Source organism: Ammospiza nelsoni, chromosome 3, assembly GCF_027579445.1.
Source record: "Ammospiza nelsoni isolate bAmmNel1 chromosome 3, bAmmNel1.pri, whole genome shotgun sequence".
In the NCBI taxonomy this organism is placed as follows: domain Eukaryota; kingdom Metazoa; phylum Chordata; class Aves; order Passeriformes; family Passerellidae; genus Ammospiza; species Ammospiza nelsoni.
In genome coordinates, this window is record NC_080635.1 from 15,437,967 (window position 1) to 15,454,219 (window position 16,253).

The 16,253-nt window shown below is 46.4% G+C and overlaps 1 protein-coding gene across 3 annotated transcripts; it reads right to left on the bottom strand.

Annotated features, from left to right (window-relative positions):
• Positions 1-6,167: 6,167 nt before the first annotated feature.
• Positions 6,168-14,779, bottom strand: LOC132071721 (uncharacterized). Of its 3 annotated transcripts, none has more exons than XM_059469437.1 (9): positions 14,634-14,779; positions 13,601-13,687; positions 11,874-11,985; positions 11,113-11,257; positions 10,324-10,437; positions 9,585-9,729; positions 9,022-9,170; positions 8,399-8,538; positions 6,168-7,074 (listed from the first exon to the last, which is right to left on the bottom strand). In XM_059469437.1, the coding sequence occupies exons 3-9, from the start codon at positions 11,977-11,979 to the stop codon at positions 6,953-6,955; spliced, it is 921 nt and encodes a 306-aa protein (XP_059325420.1). In that variant the 5' UTR covers positions 11,980-11,985; positions 13,601-13,687; positions 14,634-14,779; the 3' UTR covers positions 6,168-6,952. The 3 variants fall into 3 exon arrangements, with proteins under 3 accessions (XP_059325420.1, XP_059325418.1, XP_059325419.1); XM_059469435.1 differs by lacking the exon at positions 14,634-14,779 and adding an exon at positions 13,776-13,894; XM_059469436.1 differs by lacking the exon at positions 14,634-14,779 and having other exon boundaries at positions 13,601-13,783.
• Positions 14,780-16,253: the final 1,474 nt, after the last annotated feature.

A 16,253-nucleotide genomic window follows, 5' to 3' on the forward strand; every position in this document is an offset into this window, starting at 1 on the left:
TCAGATGCTGCAGAAGTCCTGCCCTCATTCCTACCCTGCCTGCATATGTTTTGTGGTAATGCTGTGATAATTCTCAAATGCTTCCTTTACATTTTCCCAGCCAGGCACCAACATCACTGCCATCACCCAGTCTCCTTGTCTCTGCAGGAGTGTCCTCAAGGAACACCTTTGCATTTGGCTGAACAAGATGTTCCTGTCTGAGGAACCACAACAGTGTTTTTCCTGGTTTTCCATCCACCCCACTAAACCACCAGCTTTTCTTCCTACTATTTTGAGTAGAATGCATTCCTCTGGCTAGTGTTATGTGGACAGTATGTCTGTCATTTCCTATCATCTTTTGGTCAGGTGAGCTCCAGGTTGGAGAGATGTGTTCCTGATGGAGTGATAATGCAGAGAGATCCATAAATACAGAGTCCCAAACCTTCTCCTTGGGCGATGTCTTCCCAAGGAGATGTCAGGAGCACCCAAACAGTGGTTTGCTGCATCAGGGTAGGAATGTGCCTGGCATGGCTGGTGTGTAGGGTCTGTCCTGGGTATCAAGGAGCCATCAGACAAAAATGCCTCATGGAACACTTCCCCCTGCTACAGCAGTGATGGAGGACATGTGCAGCCCCAAGCCATGCTCTTGCTGCTTTGGTATCAGGCACACAGTGGGTGTCTACTCATGATTTCTGGTCTTCTCAAAGTGCATCTGTGATGAGCTTCTGTCTGATAGGACCTTTCTTACCAAACACTTTGTGTTATGAACAAAAATTCTGGTTTTTTTTTTTTTGTGTTTTTTTTTTTTTTTTTTTTTTTTTTTTTTTTTTTTTTGTGAGAAAAAGTTACAAAAAGGCAGCCAGATCACTGTCCCTGCCGAAGTTCTGCGTGTTTTGTTATTGTAATCACGGGTCGTTGGGTCGTTGTGGCTAATCGCTCATTTTGTATTAGCAGAGCCTTGCCTAGGCTAAGGTGTACTTTTCCCAGAAGGGTGAAGAGACCTGAGAGGGTGGGGGGGGCTATGCAAAGTGACTCCAAGGACCAGCATGCTGTGGGACCCCGACTCCAAACGTGCAGGAACCCCCAAAAACAACGAGCCAAATAAGAGTTGAGAGACTGGAGTGATGTCGGGACGCGAGGAGCCGAGTGCTGGGCCTGCAGAGACGCGGAACACCTTCGGAACCCCTCTCGCCTGACCACGGGAGTCGTCCCGAAACCGGGAGTGGGCAGGAGGGAGCGGAGGGAACTAAGATCGGATGGGAACACCGCGCCCTAAAGGCTCCCACGAGGATGTGATTCCCCAGCTCTGCCCCTCGTGGACAGAGCTGTGCTTATCCTCCTGCTCTGAATCGCCCTGGGAGAGACGACGGGAGAGTGCAGCCCCGCCGAGCTGCCCAGTCCTGAGCTGATCACTTTTAATAAAGGCATTAAAAAGGAGAAGAAGTCTCCTGGCCCTGTTTATTTCACTTTGCCACTCCTGGAGGGAACTTTCTTATCCCAAGGCTGCATTTTTGGCCCAGAACACATCCCCAAACAACAACAGCATGCAGATGTTTTGTCAATGCCATTTTTAACAGGGTTAAAGTGAAGCACTGGGATAAGGAAACCCAGACTGGCTCCCAGGCTGGTCTGCCACAGCACTCAGATGCCTTTGCTCAATTCCTGTGCTCCTCTCTCAGCCCTGAGACCATTTCACAGCAAAATATTCCTCTATTCTGTTCCTGCAAAATAGGTGGCAAAATATGCATTGCCACCAGGGTAAGCAGCAACAACCACAAGCGCAAACACAATTTGTTTTTTTCTCTCTTGGATGAAAACATGTCATGGACCACTTACTCAAGCTAAATACTTTTCAGCAATGCCCATTTTTTAAGCTCATGTTTTAACTAGATCAATGTTGAGGCCACCCAAGTTAAAAGCTAATGTCACTGTCACTTCCAGCACTCCCTAATCGGTCCCACCCTGAGCAGGCAACAATCAATCTGTTCTTCATCGATTAAACATTAGATTTTACCAGCTTCTTGGCCAAAGGCCTTCAAGACCCTTGCTTCCCAAAGAGAAGGGAGAAAACACAGCATCCTTTTGTGGCTATTCAAGGGCTTGGAGTCAAATTTTCCATCAGGGAAGGCCCATGGTGCTATCACTCAGCCAATGCATGTTCTGAGCAGTGCCCCTGCTCTGCTGGGAGCAGGGTCAGGCTCTGGGGCTGCTCCAGCATTTTTTCCCACAAGTTCAGCCTGTGCATGAGTCCTGCCCCAGCCCAAAAGCCTTTGCTGAGATGTCTTTGACAGAGGTAGTGAGCTGATCTGCCAACACGGGGCTGTCCCAGCAGATAAAATAAATATTTAGCTGGAGAACATCTAACAGTTTTCAAAGAGCCCAGGATGGCCCAGCGTGTTTAGACTGTGTGCATAGCAAAGGCTGCTGCTGTCTTTAATCATTTTCTTATGTATTCCATGCTTTTATCTGGAGTTCTTCACAGTCCTCCACAGGGAGGTTTGTCCCGTTCATCTCTGCATCACAGATAAGGGAATGGGAGTGCAGCCAGCGAGGGCTGGGCTCGGGGTGCTGGGGGTGCCACGTTTGGAGCTGCCCTTCTTTGTGTTTCCCCTCCAAGGCCAGAGCTCCTCCAACAAGATGCCATGAGAAGTGTTTTCCATGTTTTCTTGCTGGTGGTGGCCCTTGTGGCTGGTGCCACTTGTGCCCATGTCTCAGCAGCACTCCCTGTATCCCACTGTGCCCCTTGCCCCTGGATGCAGCCAGGAGATGGGTTTGCAAGGTGGCTCTGAATTGCAGATAAAAAGCAATATGTTTCAATCTGTCTCTTCTCTCTCAGCTTTATTTATTTATTACTTCATTTCACAGATGTTTTAATATAAAGTAATTAGTCCTGAGGGTAGCATTAAGCCAAGAACAAATTAGGCTGTAACACAATGTCTCCCCTGCCTGGGTGCTCTGTGTTTTGGGAGCCCAGCAGGCAAGGCTGCTGCCTGGACTCTGCCTGAGCTCTGTAACCAGGAGCATCCCGAGGGGGTGCAGTGTTCTGTGGGCAGGATGGCGCCCAGGGAGTTCTGCTTGGAGCAAGCTGCTGCTGGTGGGAGGTGTCCAAGGGAACCTGCCCCCATCCCAGCCTCCCTTCAGCTCCCACCATGGCTGAAGGGGAGCCAGCTGAGTCCTGAGGCAAGAAATGAAGCATGGTTTTCTCTGGAAGCTGTGTGGGCTTTAATGGGAGCCTGACCCAGTGTCTTATAAACTAATTTTTTTTTTAAGAATTCCTTTTGAATTAACACATTGGCTTTCTCAGTTCAAATGCATATTTCCCTTGCCCCACAATTTCTCCCATACAACATTCTTTTGAATCAGATTTTCACAGAAACTTTTACTGAAAACAACAACCTAGCAACCTCAGAAATATCCAGCCCAGCCAATACATCCCTATGGAAAAACTGTGCCAAACTGATGGGTCATTCTCAGATGGGGCTGCCTGAGCAGGAGCTGGCCCCAGACTGGGGAAGGAGCATCCCCACACATCCCCAGACATAGCCCTGAAGTTACACCCCTGTGTAACTGTATAAAACACCCAGTGGTGTTTTATAGATCACCCTGCTTCTCCCTATTTCCCTGTGAAGCCACAGAGGGAATCTCTGCAGAGGATGGGAAGTGTAAATCCACATTTTATATCAGAAAGCAAAGTATACCTTCATGTCCTGGGAACTTCATCATGCCTGGCTTTGCCAGCCCCCTCCATCTTCCAGCCCCATGGATCTAGGGGACTTGGGTCACATCCCAGGCTGGGCTACAAGGCACTTGAACCCTTTCAGAACCACCTTTTCACAAACTAAACTAATTTTTCAGGCCTTGCCTTCTTAACGCCACCAGCTTTCCAAGAAATTTTAAATCCTCTAAAATTCACCCAAATCCCATAATCCCTCATGGAAACAAAGGCTGGACTGATTATTTTTTACTAAAAGGTTGGCAGGCTTCCAGCTTTCTGAAATGCAGCTCTGCCGAAAGAAAAATCTTTTGTGGGCAAAATCATGTACTGGTGGTTTTGGAAAGACAAGTTAAAATAAGTCATTTCAGGAAAAGCAAAAAGTCTTTAAAAATAGTCTTGAAGCTATCTTATCCCCAGGTCTGGAAGAGGAAGGGTCACACTTATTTTTTATCTGCTTTTCCCCCTGCCCACTGAAAGAGAAAGGGGCAGGTGGTTTATTTTTAGGATCCTGTTCCTGCCGCAGATGCAGAAAAAGCCATTTTTCCCAAAGCTGGCTGGAGCTTTGTGTGCTGGGACAGCTGTGGGAACCTCTGCCTGCCCCAGCTATGAGAAAATCAGGCTTGGAGGGGGTTTTGGAGACCAGGAAATTATTTGTGGGTGGCCAAATGAGGGTTGGGGTAGCTCAGCATTATCAAGGCAGTCATCAGGGGCTTTCTTGCAGGGAGGTCCGCAAAGATTAAATGGGTGCTGCTGCAGCACCTCATCAGCAAAGGGCCTTTGAGTCTCTCCTCTCCTTTTGGAGTGGTGGGAGCAGGGTAAGAGCAGCACCCAGCCCTGTGCCACCACCACAAGCTGCCCTTGGGGAAGGGGCTCACATTCCTGAGCTGCTCCTCAGCTCTGGGGAGCATGGATGGGCAGGGGGTATCTCACTCCCTGATGCCACTGCTCTTCCCAAACCCATCATAGTCTCCTGGGAGTGCAAGGACCAGTGCTGCACAAAGCCCTCAGGATGTGGGTGCACAGTAGCTTTAGAGAGGCAGGAGGGTGTTGTAGGTTTTTCCCCTTCCCTGCCGTTCCTGATACATGATTTACCTCTGCTGCTGCCAGATGTGGAAATGTCTGGGTGAGCATGGCTGCCAATACCCCAAACCCTGTGCCCAAGTGGCAGGGGCCAGGTAAGAGGGTGTCACTTGCAAGGTGAAGCACAGCATCATTTGGGACACCCCTGCAATGACTCTGTCCTCTCTCAGTTCCCTAACAGCTTTTTGCAATTCCCCAGTCTACTTTCTCCTTTACCATCCTAAACAACTCTCCATCCTGAAGCAATCCCTTCATTGACCACCTCATCCAGCCCATGACACATGGCTGCAGCAAACTCCCTTCCTGGAGAAACACCCCCTCTGCTTCCCAGCTTTCATCTCCAGTGGGAGGACTTGGATTTTCTTGGCAGCTTTTGTGCCTCTGTAGAGGCCAGTGGCAATATGGGACAGCTCACCCCTGCCTGTGCTTTTGGAGCCCCTCAAGTTTGTGAGACAGGATTTCCCTTTGCAAAAGCCCTGTCAACTCTCCCCAGATAATTAATTGCATTCTTTGATACAGCTTCTGGTCATGTGGCCAGCACAGAAACGAGGTACAGACACCAAGAAAAGTCCTGAAGGCATTTTTCACTGTCCTGTGGAAAAGCAGTGCAGCTGCCCCAGTCCAGGGGCTGTTTGCAGTGCTCTTGCTGAGAGGATACAAAACCCTCCCATGCACTGACTGCTGCACAGCCTCACAGCAGCTCCTCACCTTGCCTGGACCCCTTAATCCCCATGCCAGTGGATTTAATACCCCTGTATTAAAGAAGGCAGCTTATGGAGAGGCTGCTGGGAATTTATTAGCTGGGCTCTTGGGAGGCAGAGCCAATAAAATAGAAACTTAATGAGCAGCATGCTGGTCAAAGGAGTTTAAATAATACCTAGCAATCTACATCCTCCAACTCTTCACCTCCAAGGCTGATCATCAGTGGAAGCAGCTACATCCATGAGATCCCAGCAAGGGACCAGAGTCACTCTGGAACCCTGGGCATGGGTGAGGTGGGAGCCAGGACAGTTGCTTTAGATGATTTACAGAGTTAGTGGCAGAGTGGTAGAATTAGCTGATTTCTTTGAAAATTTAAAAAAAACCACACCAGAATGATGAGAAGAATTGCATTACAATGCTTTTGGTTTTTGCTAAATGTAAACAACAGCTCATGTTGTTTTAGAATTTAGTTTTGTTAATAATACTGCAGGATGCACTGACAGCACCTTCCTGGTGCAAAGACTTTCCAGACACCTGTGAGGCACCACCAACTCTCAATCAGGCACAGGAAGGAAAGGCAGTGGTCCAAAAATTCAGTCAATCCAGTTTTAGGCTTCCTAATCCCAACTCAGAAGTGGTGAAGCCACATGAGAAGGCACTGATCCAGGATGAACTTGCTCTACCGGTTCAATTTTTCTTTTTTTTTTAAAAACAGGTTTCCTTTGAAGCATCAGGCTTCACCCCAGATCAGGTACCAGCTCATCTGTACATCTAACCTCCTTCCAGAGAGGCCACAAACCCTCCCCAGTGAGAGACATCCAGCCAGCCCAGGCTGAGCACAGTTCAGGGAAAGGCAACACATTTGTGTCAGAAATCTCTCCAGTCACTCCCCCTGCCCCCCTGAACGTCAAACAGCAGAGCTGGCACTACAAAGGCAGATATCAAATTGTAGTATCTGTTCCTGTCCTGCTGAAGAGAAGCAGGAAAGGAGCAGTGGCTGCCTGCAGGAGATCTGCTGACAGCACCAGGGCTTGAGGATGCTCAGCACCAATGGCCAAGGGAATGACAGACATCCCACTGCTCCCCTGGAACCCCAGGGACAGTTCACTTGGATCTGCACTTCAAAGGAAGGGAGATACCAAGGGAAAAACAAGAACAACTGTGTGTGCAAGCCTGCTGGGTGCCTGTTGGCAGGAGAAGAGAGCCACAGCCCAGGCTTCACAAAGGTGCACAGGACTGCTCAGGACCTTTTCCTGAACTTTTCCAGGGTAAAATCCAAGGAATTCAAGACAGGGTTATGAGTAGCTGATCCGAGGGAAGGTGGGAGCAGGACACATTTGCAGATGCAAGACATCTGCATTTGGAATGGGGAATAGGAGAGAAGTGCACAAGGAAATGGATACAGGAAGGAAGGGCCAGCACATGCCCAATTCTTTTTTCTCCCTTTCAAGTATCAGCCACGAAGTGCCAGAGGTCTCAGGCCACCATGCCTGATGGACCTCGGGATTCTGATGCTTCCAGTGGTCTCTTCCAGTGTCTCCATGCGACTAATCCCAGCCGAACAGCAAAGATCAAGCACGTCAGTGCCAGCAGAACAACTGGGGAAAAAACATAGAGGCATGTTAGGGCATAAAAAAAGACAGTGCCTCTTGTCATACTTCAGCTCCCAGAACAGGGGTATTCAGGGAAAGAGAATAAAAACCACAATCGCCTGTACAGGATCCATTAGCCCCAGAGTTGTATCTCTCAGAGTTTTACTGCTATGCAGTGAAACTTGCCCAATGCTTCCAGGTCAAGGAATGTCTAAAAAGGGGGAGGCTTCCTGGACACAGGAGTTAAAATACATTACATTAACAAAATATTCCAAGAATAGTTGAACTATATAAAGAAACATGTACTAGTTTGGGAAAAGCACATTCTCGTCCTACCAGCCAAACCAGCTGAACCACTAAGAATGAAGTTTTGCTGGTAAGAAATACCTACTGCAGGAGCAGAGCTGCCTGCCAGAGACCAAGCACACCTCCACATTCCTTGTGGCCACAACCATCAGGAGACCTCCAACCTCCGGTGCTCCCATGGCTGTGGCAGGCAAGCTTTGCCAAGTCCTGCTGGGTGCTTTCACATGGCCAGGCTCCAGCTGCACTTAGAGCCAAGGGAACTGTTCTGGAGCAGCTCCAATGGTGGTTCCAGTCCAGAATTTAGCTTTGGCCACTGGTATGTGGCAGTGGGAAGGCTGAAGGGTGGGAACATGCTCCCTTCTGCTGACCCCGTGGTGGGAATAGGCATCCCAAACCATTTCAGCAGGATTCAGAGTTCACACAGCTCAGTGCCTTTCATGCCAGCACAAAACTGCTCATAATGGTACAGCTTCTGCCAGACTGTGATTGTACAGAATTTGGAGAGCTTAAGCCCATTTACTACGGATGACTACACTCAACTCTGCTACAGTGGCTGGCAGCAACCAGATAATCCCAGGAAAACTTGTTAAGGCTAGCCTGGGCTCTGCATAGGAGAGGAGCATGTGAAGCCCTCTGTGGGTCAGAAGCTCATGCACTGCTCCAATATGCTCAAAAATACAGGGCAAATGGAAGTCCACAGCCCTCATCCCAGCCCTGCTTTTCCTTTCCTGCCCCATGTCAGATGGAGCTGCTGGAGCAGCCAAGTGGGTGATGGAGCACTGCAGGACAAACATATTGCACTGGGAAGTGAACTTGAGACAGCACAAGCTTTGGGTTCAGCCCCGATGCTCATGGGCAATGGTTTCTGCTCTGCTCTTCTCTTAGCAAAACAAATACCTTCAATTGTGTCCCTAGTTCTGCTTTGAACAAATAATGCTTTTCAAGTGGCAAGTCTCTGCCCTCAATGCAAAGGGAGATGTGAAGTGTTTACAGGCCCTCTTTTGCAGGAGTTGGGAAGATTCACCTATAAAAACGTCGTTGGTCAGTGTGGATGAGAACGAGCCGCTCCTGCACGCGCTGCCGGTCAGAGCTGCTATCACCACTGGGTACACTGTGAGGTTATAGCGGACGTACTTGTCAAGAAAGTAGTTTTCTAGATAAAACCTGGGAAGAAAAAGAGTGACCAGAATAAGAATTTTCTCTGTGTTTTGTTATCCATTCCCTAGGAAAAGAATTAGACAGAGAATGAGGGGCTTTGTGGGCCAGCAGTGACAAGAGTCCAAAATTTTTCATTTACTAATATTCAAAAAGTTCATAAATAATTTATTTAAGGTAACTTCAGGGAAAAATAAAGCCATGTTCCATATGGCTTCTGTATCACACCTTCAGATGTAAACCTAAGGCAGGCTGGGCTCATGCAAGTCACAAAAACACGTTCCTGGCCCACAATACTTATTGGCACTGCTGAGATCAAGGGATAAAAGCTCTGCCCAGACTCCCAGTTCATCTGCCATGAATTATAACAGAGATCTTTGTACTCGGTGTTGGGAGAGGGACAAGTGATGAGTGAATTGGAACAGCTGGTCACCACTGGTGAGAGGTGGAGGGGGTTTCTGAGGCTCGGTGGGGACCCGTGGGGTTGCTTACCATATCACCAGGCTGAGAGCCAGGATGCTCAGGGAAGCAGTGGTTGCTTTCTCATTGGGCACGTTCCACTTGTAGATCAGCACGACAGCGAAGTTCAGCAGCGTGGCGATGCTGGTCCATGTCAGGTACAGGGCCAGCCCGTTCTGCACCTGCCACACAGCACAGCAAGGGACAGGAGTGACACACTCTGTTTGTCTTTGGTGACCCCTAGGCCCCGGTGCAGTTAAGCCAGACTCCTGAACCCAGCTGCAGGAAAAGTCCCTCAACACAGAGAAAAGGTGAAGCCTTGGAGTCCCGAGGGGCTCCAGAGATCCAGCCCAGCTATGTGTCACTCTGGTGTCTCAGGAAGTGCCAAGAACAAAGCCCATTCACAGTTTGTGCCAAGAGATGAAGATGCCTTTCCAGAAGGTTTGCTAAGAACTTTTCTGTTCAGGGCAGAAATCTTTCCTTAGCTATGTTCTGCCACTGGACCTTTCACTCTTGATACCTCCAGCACTGCACAACAACAAAGGTTGTTTTTATTTCCCATTTACCCACAGCACAGCTTCTCAAAAGCCACGTACCAGAATGCGGATGAGCCAGAGCTCAGCCCTGTGAGCCTTCACAAACCACGAGGAATGGATGCTCAAGGCTCGGTGGGAAACATAAAGGGAGGCACACGTGGTAAAAGAGAGGACTGCCAGGAACACCAGGGCTGGAAGGAGGTATCTAGGACAAAGAACACGAACACACACAATAGACATCACATTTTTCTCAGTGGTGTCACAATGCCCTAATTTGTAGCTTTAGTGTTTGGCCTTTACTGGCTCTAAGTCAATCAGCCTTTAATAAAGGTAATCACTACACATAGCCCTCATTTTGATGTATTGCTGTTGCTCTTTTACTCTGTTAATCATGAAGTTGTTTTCCTGACTCCAAGTGATTTCTTCACCTCTTGACAGTGGTGCTCTCATAAGCCCTTAATGTGACCATCATGATGGAAACCATCCAAGGCAAGGAGCTTAACTCTGTTAATAAAGAGAGGCATGGCTCCTGTCTAACCTGTGCAGGTAAAAATGTAGAACAGCAGCTTTGAGGAGATCTTAGACTTCAATGACCAATCTGTTTCATGGGCAAGATGACAACATAATGCAAGCCCCCCAAACTTTTATGAAGGCTACATTTTGGCAAAGCCTGGCATGGAGTTTTGCAGGCATGATTAAGTGTTCACACACAAAGTTAAAAAAACATAGAGTTAAAAAACAGTACTGGGGTGATCCCATCAAGAGTGTTAAAAAGTATTTGTAACAAAAGACAACTTACTCTCGGTCCCACAGAAAGAGCCATCCAACATTGAGGCAGTTATTCAGGCACCATGCCACATAAAAAGGTGTTGGCAGCAAGTCTGGCTTTATGAAGACATATCCAAGTTCATTCCTGCCAGGGAAAAGTGGGTATGGAGAGAGGAAAACAATGCCTGCATTGACCAAACAAACCTTTCTGGCCTCATTTTCCTTATATTATGAGGGACTTTATATTGGAATTAAACATTTTGGCTTAAATCAGACTATTTCTCATCTGTGTCCTTCTCTGATACAATGCAGAAATACCTGTGGCTTTTCCTGTCAGGCAGTTCTTGATCTCATTACCCCAGGAAAAGTTTCCAGTCCAGTTTAACATACCAGGGAGACTCCCCAGTGCTGGTTGCTCAATCTCTAACAGAAAGTAAACTCAAAGCATTAGCTCTGTAATCCATTAATTTTGCCCTTTGGATTCTCAGTCTCTAGCAGTGGGTAAGTGCAGGTACTGGGTAAACCTGTCAGATTCCCTGAATCACTGGAAATGAAGCCTCATAGAGGAGTTTACACACTTTGATGCCTGTCCACTCTCTAGAGGAGTTCATGCACACCTGCAAACTGCTTCCCAGCTTTGGATGCTGAACATAAGAGATGCTGCAGCCACAGAGCTTCAACATGCCAGGTCAAGATAGATGGCAGTGGGTTTGCTCTTGCTAGAAACCCCTGAAAGGAAGGTAAGAGACTGAGCTACACCAAAAGGGAAGAGTCACTGTCCCTGCTCATTTATGCCATAAAGAGTAAATAGGGAAAATACCTTCGACAGATCCCTGACAGGGCGTAGAGGAGCCAGGCGAGCTGCCAGGCATAGATGACGTTCCAGATGAGGAAAGTCCAGCCAGCTGGTGTGAAATCAGTGCTGTACTTGGCAGAGATGTTTCCAGGGGTTGTCCTGAACACACCTGTGGAATGTTATTGCAGGCAAAAGTGTTATTGCATCCAGAGGATGGGAAAAGACTGCTGATTTTCCTTAACCTTCAATATTCCTCCCTGCCTCAGTGGGTTCAAGGATGATGAGAGCATGGCCTTGGTGCAAACCAGCCAGGCGCTGCAGTTGGTTTAGACATCCATTATGGGATCACTGCCCATTACTGTGAACACCGTGCACCTGCCCTCTTAGACAGAGCCAGAAAAAGCAGCTGTCTGTGTAATCCAGAGGATGGCATGATGGCATTTCCTGGCAGATTCAGCCAGGTAGTGTTCAATGCAGCACCACTGTCATCTACAAACCCACAGCAGCATCCTGAACATCTTCCACCAGGGATACAAGGTGTGCAAAGACTGCCTTTAAACCACCATCAGATCCAGGTTCAGCAGGGACATTATCTGGATTCCAAGGGACTGGTTTGGCTGTAAACCTGGAGGATGCACCAGCTACTTCCACCTTTCACAGAACAAGGTGTATTTGGAGAGCTGATGAGGCAGCAAACACATCTATCCCATCTAAGCCACCTTGTATCATTGCATGATATAAAGCATGAAACCCACCTCTGAATGAAGAAAATTTGCTTTCATTACCTTTGAAAGTCCCAGTGGCATTTCCAGCATTCATTATCACCATGACCATGAAAGTAGTCAGAGACAGAAACATCACCAAAATCTTCAACTTGTGTAGAGCATCCATCTTACTCTGAAACACATTAGAGATATTGTTGGCTTATCCTAAAGGAAGCCTGGATTTGTTCCACATCCCAGAGACTGTTTTAGAAATAATGTTGTAAATTCACAAATTTTAACTGCCAACTTTTATTTGTGGAGTTTTCATTAGAACTAAAAAGGCCTTTGCATGGGCTAGGAGCATCTCACTTTGACAAGATCTTGTGAGGTTGCAGAATGGAAATGGGAAGCTTTGGGAGAGCCACCTGCTCTGCCACCCTCCGTTGCAAGAGCCATAACTTGGGTTTGCCTAATGTTTTCACAAAGGCCTAAATAATTATCCCACAAAATTAGCTTATCTGGCATCACTATTTTACTGAAGCAAACAGGCTCATCAATTTTGCCCACTCTAGGAAGCAAATATGAAAATGTTGAAGTGTTCACTTAGCAGCCAAGTGCCTTTTAGTTCAACAAAACTTCTCACATTTACCTCTCTAATCCTATAACTCTGACAAATTGACTTCCTTTCATGGTGCTATTAACTCCTCATCTACTGGCTGCAAATAAGCTTTAACTGCTTTAGCACGTCTCAAGAACTTTATAGACTATAAAATCCACATTCTACCATTTTTCAAAGTTAGTCAGTAGTGACTTGAGCTGTCCCAAGAGATTTCTATTAGTCCAGCATTTATTCTATGCCAGAAAAGTTTAGTGCCACCTCTAAGAGTAAGCACATACACACCCAGCTATAGGCAACAGCTTTACTTCTCCTCACAGCTCAGCACTTGAGCTGCTTTCTCTCTACAGTGGCACTTCAATGAAACAACTGAGTTGTTTCACATTACTCAGACTTGAACAATAAATTCCAGTTCCCACTTCAGTGAATTGTTTTATAGTTCCAGTCTTTGTTCACAGAACGGGCTGCATCCAGACACGTCACAAGGAAGTGGGAAGGGAGATTCTGTTTTCTGTGAATCTACACAAGTTTTTTCCCTTTTCAGTCCTATCTTAACAGAAAAACACCCTTTTAAAATAAAAAAAACTAAAATCTTATGTGGAAGAATGCAATATATGAAATCCCAATTAGATTGATGTCAATCAAATTGCAGAACAACATGCTGTCTTCAAAAGATACACTGGATTAGCAAATTTTGAAAAGAAAAATCCACCATTGTACTATGGTGTTATACTATTGTGTTGTACTATTATAGATATTGTTCCTGACTCAGGAAATAACTGACATGCAGATTTCTGAAAGCCATGAAAACTTAGAAGAAAAATATCCCTGTACATTTGTTAATGATTAAGGAAAGAATATAAGAACAGGACATTTTCCTGCTCCAGTACATGGGACTAGCTCGTCCTGTGACCTCCCTGACAGGCTAAAACTCTGACCTCCCATAGTTCAGCATCACGTTTCTTTTTCATTAGCATATTTTGAAGAACCTTGATTGCACAGCTTCAGAGAAACCCATGTTTGCTTACAGAAGTCCAGGAGGAAAGCCTTATTAAACAGGTCAATATTTTAACTAGTGTCTCTCACCTCCTGCCTCCCTCTAACTTACTGCTTGCAATAAATGTCTGCAACATTTCCTGCCTGCAGTCTCCAGTCACAAACACCCATTAAAAGAATCAGAAATATTACTCACAGGAATCCACACAGGCTTTATGGCAGCGTTTTACAGCTGTGGTTCAGCTACAAGCAGCGCTGGGGAGTCTCCGCCTCCGAACCCTATCTAAAGAGATTTCATACAACTCTCAGCAGATTAATAATCACTTATTATTATTAAAAGAAAAATAAAAACTCACAGAAGTTAGACATACTTTCTGTCTGTGTGCTGCTGCAGCCTCCAATTGGCTAAAGCCTCCCAAAAACAAGCACTTATGCAAGAGAAATGTGATTACTTAACCAAAGCCTTTTATAACAGCCAGACATTTCGTATAACATTGCACTTTCCCAACTTGTTGGCAGACAGTAGCTAATGAGTGCATGCTCTGGGCTCCTGCCTGCTTTGTCCTTCCTCATCCCTGCCAGGGGGAGGGAAACTGAGCACTTAATGTGAAATACTGCACCTCAAAATCTTAGTGCTCCGGAGTGGGAAATGCTGGCGGGGGGTGCTGGAGAAACAGACTGGATTTGAGGTTTGGGCAAGATGGAGATAAAAATGGTTTGAACTGGAAGGGAGCTGAGAGATCATGGGGCTCCAACAACCCCCCTGCCATGGGCAGGGACACCCCTCACTAGACCAGGTTACTCAAAGCCCCACCCAGCTGGCCTTAAACATTTCCAGAGATGAACACACAGATATAATACACAGAACCAGAGAAAAGTTTAGGTTGGAAAAGAACTCTAAAATCCAGTCTGACCATAAACAACACAGATCCATAGTCTGGGTCCTGTGAGTATCTTCAGATCTTCCGACAGCCCCAGATGGAGATTGGGTCACGAGTAAATTTTCATTCTTTGATATAGGAAAGGCTCCTGTCCTGCAGTGCAAGCCCACCCCACAGAAGCAGTGCAATCCATGCAAGCTGATCACTCTCCACCTGCACCCCTGTCTGCTACAGAACCACAATCTCACCACATCCACTCCTTTCATTTTATATTTCTGCTTGTTTCCTCTCAAATTTAAACTTTTATAGCCACCTTAAAATATTCTTCAGCATCAAAATGTTATTTACCTTGTGCAGCCACAGTGCTTACCAAGCAGACAGTCTGGCTGGCAACTGCCCCATGTGAAATATAAAGGCAATGAATTAACTAGCAACTATCTTCACCCTTTGGAAACAACATCATGGGGCTGGGAATTAACCCAGCTGGAGCTTCCTTGGCCATTGAGATGGGGTGGAAAGCCCAAGTGAACATGGGTTTGTCAGCTGTGGGAAGTGCAGGGCAGCCAGCCAGCCCTGTTGCTGTCTGTTTGTCTGTGTAGGTGGGAGGTCCACCCTTTGGAGGCATTCTGAGGTCCACCCTTTGGAGGTATTCTGATGTGGAAACCAGTGGTTTAAGTATGATTATTTCTTATTAGCCAGACAACATGTTGTGCCCTATATATGGGTTAAAAACAAGAGCTGCTTGTGCATAGCATGTTCCTTGAAGAAAACAGAGGCCTGAGCTCACAGCATGGTGGCATTGGCATTTTTCTCTCCTTTTTTCACTTTGTGAACCCCCCAGATATGTACACAGTGACTCTGCTCATGTCCTAGAAACTGCCTTCAAGTCACAAGGTTATAAGCACTTGTTGCAGCAAGCATGGGCTGAAGTACAAGCAGAACCATTACAAACACTGTATGGCCTTTCCCTCCAGCAGATTGAAATCTTTTTCTACACTGGAGCATGTCTTATTTATGGCCCTCTATGCACATCTAGTGTGTATAGGCATATATATGTCTTTATCATCAGATGGTCCAAATAACCTCAGCATGATGTCAGACTTTACATTTTCATCCAACAAATGAGTGGCCTAAAATTCCTCACTGAACACAGGCCATTTTATCAAACATGTGCCTGTTAGGCACAGCTGGTCAGCCAGGTCCATGCTGACCTAAATCTAGGGAAAGTTCTGCATGCAGGAAACACTGGACAAGTGCAAGAACCAAAATTCACCCACGTGCCCCCCACACACACCTTGCTGCCCCATGTTCTTGCTGGTTATTCCAGAATGCATCTCTTGTTGCACTGAGACCAGTGGAAGCAATGCCACCACAGTGGTGGCCTTGTCCTCTGGCCACACTCTGTAACCCAGGCACAAACTTAAAGCCCACATTCTGGGTTTCAGAAGGTTTTGGGTTTTTTCAAAATAAATCAAAACACAGGCCTTGGATAAAATATTCAAAATTATTTTATCATGCAGCTCTACAAAAATCCCCTCAGGTACATCTGTAAAATACAGAGCAAGGTACTTAGTGCTTAGAAAGTTATTAAAATTGAATGTCTCTTGCTTCACTAGGCTGCACAGCATTCCCAAAAGTGGGAATGCTCAGGACAGCTATAGCTTTAAGATACCAGAGTTAAACTCAAAGGAAGTTTTTATGGAAAGGCCCTACCTTTCTATAGTGTATCTTCTCTGAGAGAACTTTCAGGCTTATTTCTTCCACATGGGTCTGAATATCTTTGCTGGCCTGTTGAGGAAATAAAATTATATTGTCACAGGAGTGGCAAATGCAGTTACATCAATTTCAAACAAGAAATGGCTGCTAATGTTTAGATGCACAAAAAGAAGCATGATAAAATCCATATTTACAAGAGGATGTGTCTTGAAATCCAGATAATGCCACTGAATGAAATCACTGGAACCAAGT

What these genes read in the sequence shown, in the direction of transcription:
- LOC132071721 (XM_059469437.1), bottom strand. Translation starts at nt 11,979, where the DNA reads ATGGATGCTCTACACAAGTTGAAGATTTTGGTGATGTTTCTGTCTCTG. An exon ending in GCTCTCAGCCTGGTGATATG is followed by an intron (nt 8,539 to 9,021) that starts GTAAGCAACCCC and finishes TTTTCTTCCCAG; the next exon opens with GTTTTATCTAGAAAACTACT. An exon ending in GACCAACGACGTTTTTATAG is followed by an intron (nt 7,075 to 8,398) that starts GTGAATCTTCCC and finishes TTTTTTCCCCAG; the next exon opens with TTGTTCTGCTGGCACTGACG.